We start from the raw sequence: 12,480 nt of genomic DNA, 5'->3' as shown, positions 1-12,480 counted from the left end.
TAAATGTCTTGCATGATTTAGGTGTAGAGGCATAAATGCATGGATGTGATCCCTGTTTCACTCAGTCAGCTATTTTGTTTTTATAAATCTCTCGTGTGTGCTTGTTCTCTCCAATTTACAAAAATCTGTTTTGATACAGCAACCTTCAGTCCACTATAGTGCAATATGTGTCTTAGAAATGGGACATGAGGAATGCTGAGATTGAGCAAAGAGCCAGGCGACGGAGAGCGGAGGAAGACCCGTAGTCCCCCGGTAGGAGGAGAGGGGGAGGTGAGAATGAAGGATAATAGAGACGAGGGGAGAATAACTCATAAGAGTGAGATTTGAAAATGACTTTTTTAATGTTTACAAAACTGAAACATAGAGATTGCACACTCTTGGCACAAATGGCTAAACATCTCAGTTAAATATACCTGCAGGCTTTCAAAGCTTGTAGATGTTATTGTTTGATGTAGGAGTTTCATTAAAGGGTTAGTCCAACTGTTTGGGGAATACTATTGAGTGCTTACTTGGCAATATTTAGATGATATGTCTAAAAGCATTCTCATATATATTCCATTGAATGTGAGGCTTTGGCTATAGCAGCTAGTTGGCTTAGCATTTCTTACATGCAGATGTGTTGCTCTGAGACCCAACTGACTCACTGATGACTCATGGGATTCACAAATCCTCAATTTACTCGTAACTCACACCTTGAGGGGAAAAGCTCCAGGCGTTTCTCCTTCAAACTCTCTTTTATTTTGCCTTTGAGAAGAGTGACCGTGGAGAGCAAAGGAGTATGTCATTATTTCTGTCAATGTCTGGTGTACGAGGGTCTCACAGCAGGTTTTGTTGCTGCTGCCCTTGGATCACAAGTGTGTGTCCCTGAATAAAACAGCCCCTTATTAAGACTAAATCAACCGCAATTTCTCATATATTACATACTATGAACATAATCTGAAAAGTAGGACTTTAATAAAGATTTTAGATTTTTACACGTAAATATGCAGATACAACAGCCTACGAGACGTGGACATACAGTACTTATACAAATTACAACGAGAGACAGATACCAATACACACAGTGAAATAAAAGCTGATATCATGGAAGGAATAAATTCCCAATAGCGTTAAAAAGTATTCAATTCCAATAACTATAATGAGAATAATGCCACAACACTATTAAAAAGCATAAAACAAGAAGCTCAAACAAGCTGAACCGATAGCAGGCATAATTTCATTAATAACACAGCAGACTGAGAGGCATCATCAAAGACACTATTGAACACAGCAAGATGACTTTGACCTGATTTAGCATCAGTTTGGCAGCACTGCAAAGAAGTCCCGTGTTTTGAAACGTTTGATCAAACCTCTTAAATCTTAAAAATCCACCAGGGAGTTCACAGAAACATTGATGATTAATTAGTTCAAAATACCTTACAGTCCAAATTTTCCATCAGGATGTGGATTTAATTACATGGGTTCAGACACCCGGACAGGCACTTTCCAGTCAGGATATTTTTTATGCTTGGAAAAAACATGTATTTTTTTAATCATACAGTGAAGAATAACCATCAAAGAGATCAAAGATGGATTTTCAGAAACATATTAGATGCATCCAAGGCATATCACAAACATACAGCAGAGCTCATGCATGGAATGTCGGAAGGTTCAAAGAGTTGGAGGTTGCAGGTTGTTAATTCATCAAACCACGTTACTGAGTGGCTGCATGTATAAAAATACAAAGATGAAACAGTCAGCTTCCAGGAATGTTAAATTTACATTGAGTGCATTATATATTTTGAATGTTAAGTATTTATTAAAGGAACACAACATGCAACAGACATGTGACATGAAATTGGGGCAAAGGCTTTTCAGAAATATATATTAAGCACCCCTCTCCAAAAAATGATAACATTCTGCTTGTGGTGGTGGGTTCCTCAGGGAATGATTCGTTTTATTTAGCGCCCCTTGGGCCTTTATATAGAAACACATAGACAGTCACCTGCCAGCCATGGATGCAGGAGACACTGTGCAGTGGCAAGACATTAGCGGCATATGAACACATCATGCAGAGGTGAAACAATGTGGCATCAATCTGTAACAGAGCCCAGTTCCTTTCCACTGGGCCTCCACGACGGGATCGATTACTAAAAGTGTGGTAAAGAAACGGCAAACCTTCTAGTACTTCTGTCATACAGATACCGTGCGTACCGTTCAATTTCATTTTTTCATAAACTCGTCAGTCCTCGCCACATAGGGATTTTTCAGAAATCCTGTAGCAGTGGGCAGCGGCCCACATTCTTGAAAGGCCTACAACTTTACCCCTCCCTTCTATCTGTGCCCTTCCGTCGGCCCGTCGCTCATTGAGAACTCCTGTGGTGTTTACTGCAAGGCTCTCCCGGGTCCTTGGTTGCTCCGCCGAAAACCTCAACTCCTCTCTCGGTCCAGGGGGCCACACTGCCCTGGGTTACTCGGCCGCAGCGGGACAAGCTGGTCACCTGGTTGGCAGACAGGACCCGGTTCCAAAGACCCACCTGGGACAACTCCCCAACCAGGGCCTGGGATGAGTCAAACCCTCCGCCCACGGAGTCCTGGAGAGACAGAAGAGGGTAGTCACAGAGAGGAAAGACGTAGAAAATGACTCGGCTTTTTAGATTATAGGTCTTAACCTTCACTTAGTCCTTTAGTGCCTCGCTCACCTGCTCCTGCCCCAATATGAGCACTCCTCCGGGTCGGATGTGGTGTCCGGTGGCCAGCCCGTGGCCCTCGCCCCGGAGCTTTCCCCCCTGGTAGGCCTGCCAGACGCCTCCCTTTTGGCTCCAGCTCACACAGATATGCTGCCAGCTGCCTCTGGAGAGGTTTAGAGGCAACTGTGCCACCTTGCAAAAGGGGAGATCAGTAGGGTAGTTCAGAACACGTCCTGTCACGCATCAGGATTTGAGACCACTTGATAGCTGCAAATTATGTTCTCGTATTTCTCTCCTCTTTCCCCTCTCGGCTGTTTCGCATTATTCCTTAAGTCCCAAAGACATCCTAAGCCCTCCAAGGACACCAAACTTCCCCGAGGCATCAATTACCATAATGAGTTCATTAAATTTAGACCAGTCACTTCCCGGCAGTGCTGTCGAGGTGATGCATTAATGTGTCATTAAGCATGTGAATGAGCCTTTTTAGCTCATCTGCTGAATTGGCTTCTTCTGTAAGAGGTGTGTGAGCTTGGTAGAAAGCAGTAGTGGGGGATAGTGGGGTGATGTAAAAAGCAAACAATGCTGCAGACTTTTCTGCTGCAGTTCTCAACAGGTAGCCCTCTGTGTTTGAGATTGTTTTTACCCTTTGTTTGGATCAAGTAAATATATTCAGGTCCAAATGCATGCATTCTTGGTGCCCGTATGGTATTTCATTTAATCGAAGAATGATTGTCAATAGTCAATAATTACAGTAATTAAAAAAATTGAAAATCAACGGAGGGAGTTTGTAATTGTGCCAACCTGTCAATACATATTATATTAATCACTAAAAAGTCTGAAGTACAAACCACAAGCTGCAGCAAGAATCCCATTGGTCAAATCAAGCAGTGGACCCGTCGGCGGAGTACCTTGTCGTTGATGAGGAGCTCAGTGGGGGCGTGCAGGCCTTGCAGCAGCACCAGTTCGTTGGGTTGCTCGGAAACAGCGTAGGACAGCGGCGTCCCGATCCCTCCCTCCGCGGGCCGCAGCCACAGGCAGGCGGTGAAGGTCCGCAGCGCCGGGATGGAGTGTTTCACCACAGCGTACATGTAGTTGGTCCGTGTTGGGAAGGACAGCCTGTAGCCCTCCGGGAAGGAATGCCCCGAATCACCTGAGAGCAGCAAAGTATGGAAACAAAATAGGTTAAATCATTCATATCATCGATTTCCTGCCTTTCCCAGAGGCTGTAACTATACCTCCTCATCTGATCTGACATTTCTTCACGCAGGGCTTGGATTCCACAGTCTTTTTCATACTTTTATGTGTTTTTTTTTTAGCATAATTTATTCATTAAAAATAAATCCCATGGTCTGATTTGATTAAAGAGTAATGCATTACCTCTAATGTTTCATTAGGGTCTTTCTGCAAGTGATTCATTACAGTCACATCATTATCCTCCTCTCTTACTATTATATTTCCATTTACACATCATCTCCTGCTTGTCCTCCCCTATATGTTAATACCGACCTCCCTCCAGCCCTGAGAGTCGGTGGTGTAGTTTATTGATGCCCCGGTCGATCTCCTGCCTCTGCTGCTCCGTTTCCAGCCTCAGGGCTTTTCGCTCTTTCTCGAGCAGCTCCACCTTCCTCTCCAGCTCCCCCTCCAAGTCTTCCATCCTCCAAGGCCTGTCGGCTCCGGCTCTTTGCCCGGCATGGGTCGACCTTTCTGTGCCTCCCTCGCCCGGCGCTGCTGAGGCGCTGCCGTCCGTCTGGTTGTGTGGAAACGGGCCGATGTCTGACTGCAGAGGAGGGAGGCAGTGGATGAAAAGGGTTCGGTGTGTTGTTTTTTTTGCCGTGTAAATAGTTGCTGTTCTGTTTAAACAAACCAACAGTTCCGGAAGTACTGTACTTACTACAGATATAGCAGTGGCTGCATGCCTATGAAAGGAAACGTAATGTTCATATTTGACTCTGCGGATACATTACATCTCCCGTTGGAAATACATTTATTATGGGTTCACAATAGTAGTTCATATTTCGTCCTTACAGAGAAGTTCAACTTTCTTTTAAACAGATTTTTGGGGGCTTGCTAGATGACCGGCCAGAAATAGTCTTGAACATAAGACTATGTTATATTACAGTAAAAAGAAAAATCACATTATCTCCTGTAAACACAATGAAATGTTGATTTACACTTGTTTTTTCTCCATGTTACTCAAATTAGGTTCAACGGCTTGATTAGAAAACCTTTGGATTTTGTCACATTCAGACAAAGCTGCTGGGCGTTTATTTCCATGTCTTTATGCTAAGCTAAGCGCACCGCATGCTGGCTGGAGCTGCTCTCTCAGAATTATTGGAATTGATTGAGGACTTTATTTGTTGATGTTGCTCTGGAATGTCTGGCACGGCTAAAGCAGGTTATGCAACTTTAAGCTCTTTTATGAAAAAGAATTTCACATATCAAAAAAACTGCATCCAAGTGTCATCTTCAAGTTCAGCCGTTCAATGAAGTATACAACCACAATAGATTACATTTCAGAAAAGGCAACAAAGATAACAAAGAATTTCATTGAACAACAAATAAATAGGATCCTGCGTGCACAATGGTCCACTAAAATAAATAGCCAAACCACACAAAAAGGGAATGTGGGACATTCAGACGCTGCAGGACTCATAAAACCTTTGGGGTCCAGTATGTCCACTGAGCAATGGGATACAGTCTATAGTAGAAATCAGAGGTCCCAGAAAGGAATTAATGCAGAATACAAGTGCTCAGTGCTTACATTTAGCCATGAGATACCGATAAAGTAAACCAATAGAGGTTAATTAATCCCTACAAGAACTTATATATGACAACCTGATAATGTCACACATGCATGGAGCTCGTGAAGTCAGAACATTGTGCAGGTAAGGATGGTTTTCCCCAAAAAGATGGATGGTTAAGATGGATGGGATTTCCAATGTAATGCGTCCAGGTGATTCATTACTATCCTAAAATACCTATCAAAGGGTAGAGCTGAATAAAGTCCTTATTGTTAAACACGTTTTATTAAGTAGTTACACTGAACATGCTGCATTGTTCACTATGATACACTGGCTTTCCCAGAGTACAGCAACGATAGGGAATCTAGTCCCAACACGCTCTATCTGATAGTTATTTCATCAAGCACAGGACTAGGATATTAGGCAGCTTTATACACATTCCAGAAATATTTCTAGAGAAAATCAAAACTGCAATATCCTGAAAAAAGGGTATTTGCTCAATACCCTGTGGTGTGGTGCAGCCTTGTTGTACGTGGATACAAAGAGAAAGTAGTCAGCGTTCATTTTCACTTTCATTAACTATTCGGGCACTGCACTTGCGTGAGTGGCTTCAGTTTGGCAAAACAAACAAATTCATTAAGAAAAATAAATGATCCCAGCACATATTTGGCCGGAAACATGAATCCAAGCAAGAAATAAGTGATCAAGTTTACCGGCCGCAAAGCGAGGGAGGTTAGCATATGTAGCCTCTATTGATACATTTCAATAGCTGTTGCTAAGAAAATATTCTGATCTAGCTCATCTTTTATCCGTTGCAGGTGAAAATGTCTACTACTCTGAAATTGCTTTTCTATTTGAAGCCTGTTATTGTACATTCATGTTTCCCAGAGGAGGAGTTCTGATGAATCGGTGATCCCTTGACCCTTGATCTCTTATGCCACCATGTGTGCTTGAGAATAGGTTATTAAACAATTATTGTTAATTGCATTAACCTGTTAATGCTAAGGACAGAAGCTGTAAGCTGTTTGGTGTTAATTTGCTAGTGGGAGCAAGCGTAAAGGGTGGACTGAGACAGAAAACATGATACAATACCTGCTTCAAAACAACAAGCTAGCATTGTCCTTGTGAGCGTGTTAGCATGCTAATGTTAGCATCCAGCTCTAAACAAGGCTGGAGTAGGAGGCTGTGAACTTTTGGATTCATTTTAGATTTAGATCGCTTCAAGCTTAAAGCTTCCTTGATTGATCAACGTATAGACCAGTGGGGGCCTCAGGGCAGCTAAGGCTTCTCTACTGGCCTCAACAGAATCACTCAATCAATAGTTATTTTTATTAACAAAATACAGCGTAAACGTGCGCTCTGATTGGTCAGTGGGCAAGCGTGACTTGTGTCAGACAGAATACTTGCTAGCAGATCTTAGTATTGAGAAGAAGAATAGAAGAAGTAGAATTAGGAGTTCAGTATGAACTTTGTCTTTAAATAGTGAACAGGATTTGGTAAGTGAACTGATTTTGTGTCTGTGATTTTGTACATCTGCAGTAGCGTGTTAATTTGTGTCATTGTGTTGTTTTTATCATATAGCTGATATCGTCGTAAAAATAATACTTGAATAACTCTTGCTCTTGAGTGTTTCTTTGCTGTAGTTTTGATTTTTTTTCTCATGCTAAATACAATGTTGGCAACAAAGTTGCAACATTGTATTTCCCTTAACAAATAATAATGTGTAACTGGTGCATCATAATGAGGTTTATAGGTTATTAAACTGTAGTAAAACAGTACAGAAGCCCCAGGTAGAAGATACACTGCACTGTTATTGAGGTACTATAATTGTCCCCTCTTTTTCAGGGAGGCTCCATTTTCTGCCTTTTTGCCAGATTTCTAAAAGTACCAGAACAGCATCACAGTATTTATTGTCCAAATGAACATTGAAAGAGCTTCAGTCACATAACATCCATGCTGCCTCTTAACGCCCAATGCAAAACGTCTGCATGAAAACAACAGTCACTAAGAAAGTTAAACCTCAGTTTCCACATTGGAGGTGGATGAGTGAGATATCACAAGGTGCTTACTCACATTTAGTGTAAAAATACTCACAACAGGCTGCCAGAATCATTGGTACCAAGTGTAGTGATTAATACAAGCATTCCAGTGACTGCATTTTCACACCATTAGCAACCCCGGGAGCTTCCCGGCGTCTGGTATTGAATGCTAATAATAAAATGAATTGAACATAATGTGTGTTCCTAGACGCATATTACCATATTTAGTACGCCAGAAAAAATATTGATTATGCCCCAATACATAGTGGGACAAATGCACCAAGCTAAAAACACCAAATGTTCCACTGCATCTGGTTCATTTTTGCAGGATGTAAGCTGCTGGGGTAGTTATCGCAGATGAATACATCTCTTCTATATAACCAGCATTAGATGTAAACCGCACAATGTGCTGCTGACGTACTGAACATGTAGCTCCTGTACTCGTAAACGTGACTTGGATAGTAAAAGTGTTCCAGAAAACAGGATCGTACTGTGCAGTCCTTAGTAAAATGTGTCCCTGAAAAGAGTTAAACATGGAGATTATTCAAACATTTTACATTTTGAAAGGGTTCCATCTGTCAGTTACCTTGTGGAATAACAACAAAGTATAATCCACAAAGAAAATGACCCACACTAACATCGTCTTACAAATGAGAGTGAGGAGTACTACACCGAAGAGAATCATGTCAGCACTTTCTACAAATATAGGGTATGCTCATATATTATGTATGGTATTTTTTAAGCCAGAAATTAGGTTATACATCATGGGATTCTACTCGGATGAGAACATTTTTCATGTTACACCACTGTACTCTCTCCTCCACCTCCTCATGCTACCGGCTTCTTTTTTCTCCTCCCCTTTCTCCTCACCTCTCCCCTTCTTTTAACTTAAATTCTCAATCTATTCGCTTGGGTTATTGGTTACATAAACCAATGGCAAATTATGATTATTAGAAATCAATAAATATAAATGTCATTAGCAATTATATCCAATATCACACACAAAAGCTTTTGGGTATAACTCACTTTTTCTCATTCAATATTGAACACATTGTCCTACTACTCATCCTTAAGGGGAGAAAAAATCATTTCATTTCTGAAATGACGAAAAAACCTTCTTGGTTCAATTTGGGATCCTTTTTTATGGTCTCACAATTTCAACATATGGATTTACCAAAAGAAAGTGCGTTATTGTTGTACGATGCATGTCAAGGGGGCATTTTTCTTCACACAGGACTCACCTCCAGTTTCTCTATGCGGTCTTTGAGCTGACTGATGGCCTGCTCTAGTTCCTCCACAGCCATAACGGTGAGCACGTGAGCGCCGTCAGCCGTCGAACCCGGGCTGTCACGCACCATGACCCGCTCCGGGTGCCTCTCCTGCGGCGCCGCACCTTTCACCCCCCGCAGCCCCGCGGCGGTCCCGCGTCTGTCCGCGCGGCTGCTCTGGCCGTCCTGCCCCTTCTCGCACTCGAATAGTTTCCCCGTCAGCTCCCTGATGGTGCGCTGGTCCGTTAATATCTGGTCTTTTTGCTGCAGAACAGTCTGGCGGAGCTCTTCCGCGGTGGTGCGCAGGTAGCCCCAGTCTTCCCCCGCGTACAGCGACGGGTCTTCCGCTTGTTGCTGAAAGTTCCTCGGGTTGCACTCCCCGGCGGGGATCGGCGTGCAGATGAGCCGACTGACCGTTGGGTCGTGACCCGCGAGTCCGGTGACTCCGTCTAACGCGCCGAGCCCGATGCCGAAGGTGGGTGCTTCTGAATCTGGTGTTTCAGAACCGTGGAGAGCGCCCAAAGATCCGGCCCGCGCCACGGACCCGGCGGGGCCCCGCGCCGCCGCGTCCGGATACAGCGAGTGATTGTCGGTGGCGGGTTGCTGTTGCGCCGCGGCAGCCCTGGAGGAACCGGTGTGGACGGCAGCGATGATGCAGATTACCGCTCCGACGAAGGCCACCATCCCGGCGGCCAAGATAACAACGATGAACTTCAGGGTGGCGGCGGGCGCGACCAATTAGTGGAAAAAAATCTGATAATAATACAAATTCTTAATTATGACTCTGTACTAAAACCTCAAAAACAATGCAAGTGTCAATTAATTTTTCCAGTCTGTAAATTGTTGGAGAGAGAGAAAAACAACTTACTTTTTCTCCTTTCTATAAGAACAAGCGATTAGAAAATAAGGGTTCTGCAACGTGGGGGAACACAAAACATCTGAAAGAGTCTGATAGACCTCCTCCCCCTATTCAGCGCGCATGTCCTCTGTATTCAGGCAGAATCCAGCCTGCAACACTGAAGCGAAATCAGGAGGGAGAGGGAGAGAGAGAGAGAGAGAGAGAGAGAGAGAGAGTTTCAGAAACACATTTTTTTGTCTATTTGATCTATCTGGGCCTTGAGTCTGAAATAAAAGTTGATTGATTTTCACCTCTTTCCCATTATTCTTTAAAGTAGGTGTATCCTCTCGAATATTTTTACCTTTGCACATTGGATTTTCTAACATACATTGCAAATGTGAAGCCACGTGGTACAGATAAGAGGTACTTGTGTCTTTGTTGATACAATTTTCTCCAAAATATTTCCACGAAACTGCAATTTCTTTATTGGATCTGCATACTAATCCGTTTGACATTAGGAAATTGTTTTTTTACCCCTCCCTTGGGCTTAATGTTTTCCTGCTCTGCAACACATTGCAGACCTACTGTAATGCGTAATGTGTGGATGGCCATAAGTCAGCCTGAAGGCTCCCTGTAGAACGGCTCCACAGCAGCAGAGATGCATGATGGCATCAGCCGTGGTTCAGGTGTGTGCGTGCATGCGTACGTGGGTGTATATGTGTGTGTTTGTCGCAGAGCACAATAAAGACCTACTGATGTTGGGAACGTCTCATTAAACCGCACTTGGCTTTAAATGTTGATGTGCTGCACATTCACCCACACGCACACTTAGTCGTGCATGCATGAGAGAGAGTGAATGTCAGACATGCACGCACGCACACGCACTCACACACGAGTGAGAAAACTCTTTGGCGTATGTATGAAGTCAGTGTGTGATGTGCATTCTCACACAAGTATTAAGTGGGATTTAAGCTAAGGCTTCTAAAAGTCCCCGGCGGTGAAAGCTCTAATGGAAGATGGGTGAGGGAGACGGCGTGAGACGTGTCTGCAGCAAAAAATAGCTGGGGAGCTCAGTCTTCACTGGAACACTAGAATAGTAAAGTAGACTGTTAAGTACTCCTGCAGAGGTGGAGACAAAAGCCTGGGAATAGTGAATACAAAACCATCAATTCTCACATTTATAAGCACGACGGATTTCTGAGCTCCTCACTTTAGTATTCAGAGTGCACACTAAATGTCACTGGTGGCACTTTCGGCTGTATATTGCATTGCAGCAGTGGCGAGGATTCTTATTGCAGTCATTTCCACCGTGCTCACTACGCCTAACGATGACTGGGGCAATGCTTGTAGCTTTAAATTGTTTTGTTTCAAGTTTTAGTGTGATGAAGTTATAAACACCGGCTAACAGCATTGAGGAACATTGTGTAATCATCAAATAAATGAACGCTTCACACCGTTCGAAACCAGTCATTCTTGGCTCCAACATGCACTAATCCGTTTGAAAATACTCCAAACACAATGTTTATCATATGCAAATTAGTCTAGAAATGCGCACAGGGCGGTGCATTTGTAACATTCTCCTCAGCGAAGTAACAAAAGAAAATGAAGAGAAAGCCGGGACGACGCTATAGAACTGCCAAAGCCACCGCAAAGCGGGTCAGGGGTGCGTGGGGAGGCAGGACTCAAATGCAGAGTTCTTCAACAAAAATACTTTAATAGTGATAAAGTCCAACAAAGCAAATTACCGGGGGAAAAAAAAGGCAGGAACGAGTAACGTCCAGGACAATAGACAATGACGCGACAAGTGACACAAGAGACACACGTCTTAAATACACTAGGGAGGTGCAGGTGATTGGACACAGGTGGAAACTGTCAGACGATCACAGGGGATGACAAGACAGGAAGTGAAGTTACCCGGGACACGTGTGGCAGAAAACTACAAAATAAGACAGGAAGTGAACCACAGCGTGACAGTACACCAGGGAAACCAGAGATGTTGGTCGGACCGCCCGGGAAACTCTGGCGGGCGGCCCTGCTGGCGGCCAGATGACCGGGGAGCCTCTGGGGGTCGGCCTGGCGGATGGTAATTTGGTCACTGCCGGGCACGGAACGTCCCTGGAATGGCTGGCTCGGGGACACGGAACACCTCCAAAGTAGTCGGCGGCGGCTCGGAGACACCGCCGCAGTCGGCGGCGGCTGCTGGGGGACAAGGAAAACCTCCGGAGTCACCAGCTCAGCCCCCACCCCATAACCCCCGCCATAACCCCCCAGGGCCGGATCCCAGACGGCCCTCAAATCACCAACGGGTGGGTGAGAGAGGACCACGGGATGGGAGGGAGGGAGTCTGGAGTCTCGGAGCGGGGTCTGGAGTCTCGGAGCGGGGTCTGGCCGAGTCAGGGCCTGGAGTCTCGGGGCCGGTACTGGTGTCGGAGGAGCTAGTCGGTGAGCGGGAACGGAAGAGTGCTGCGGCGGCCCAGCGGGAACGGGAGAGTGCTGCGGCGGCCCAGCGGGAACGGGAGAGTGCTGCGGCGGCCCAGCGGGAATGGATCCGCATGAGATCGGTCTCCGAGTGACCACGAGAAGGCCTCCTCCTCTGGAGGCGGCGTGGTGGGCGGCGGATGGCGAGAGCGGCGACCCGAGCGCCTTCTGGGGACTCTGGGAGAGCCGACGGAGTAGGCCAGGAAGCCAGCTGGGAAGCCAGCGAGGGCATTCTCCCCATGCCGAGCAGCCAGCTGTATGCTGCGTGGCCCGCCGAAAGCCAGACGGGTTCCCCGGAACTGGTCCCAGGGAAAAAACTCTGTGGAGTCCTCTTTTGGTCGCGTCATTCTGTCAGGGGTGCGTGGGGAGGCAGGACTCAAATGCAGAGTTCTTCAACAAAAAGACTTTAATAATCATAAACTCCAACAAAGCAAAAGGCCAACGGGC

At 45.0% G+C, this 12,480-nt stretch overlaps 1 protein-coding gene across 1 annotated transcript; it reads right to left on the bottom strand.

The window, feature by feature from the left end:
• Positions 1-317: 317 nt before the first annotated feature.
• Positions 318-9,734, bottom strand: nptxra (neuronal pentraxin receptor a). Its single transcript, XM_040191637.2, has 6 exons — positions 9,586-9,734; positions 8,691-9,470; positions 4,176-4,446; positions 3,578-3,819; positions 2,682-2,861; positions 318-2,573 (listed from the first exon to the last, which is right to left on the bottom strand). Exons 2-6 carry the CDS (start codon positions 9,399-9,401, stop codon positions 2,343-2,345), a joined length of 1,635 nt encoding a protein of 544 aa, XP_040047571.2. The 5' UTR covers positions 9,402-9,470; positions 9,586-9,734; the 3' UTR covers positions 318-2,342.
• Between the last annotated feature and the right edge of the window lie 2,746 nt (positions 9,735-12,480).

Source organism: Gasterosteus aculeatus, chromosome 11, assembly GCF_964276395.1.
Source record: "Gasterosteus aculeatus chromosome 11, fGasAcu3.hap1.1, whole genome shotgun sequence".
Taxonomy (NCBI): Eukaryota; Metazoa; Chordata; class Actinopteri; order Perciformes; family Gasterosteidae; genus Gasterosteus; species Gasterosteus aculeatus.
The sequence above is the reverse complement of the archived record's forward strand: the minus strand, read 5'-3'. Positions and strand labels throughout refer to the sequence as shown.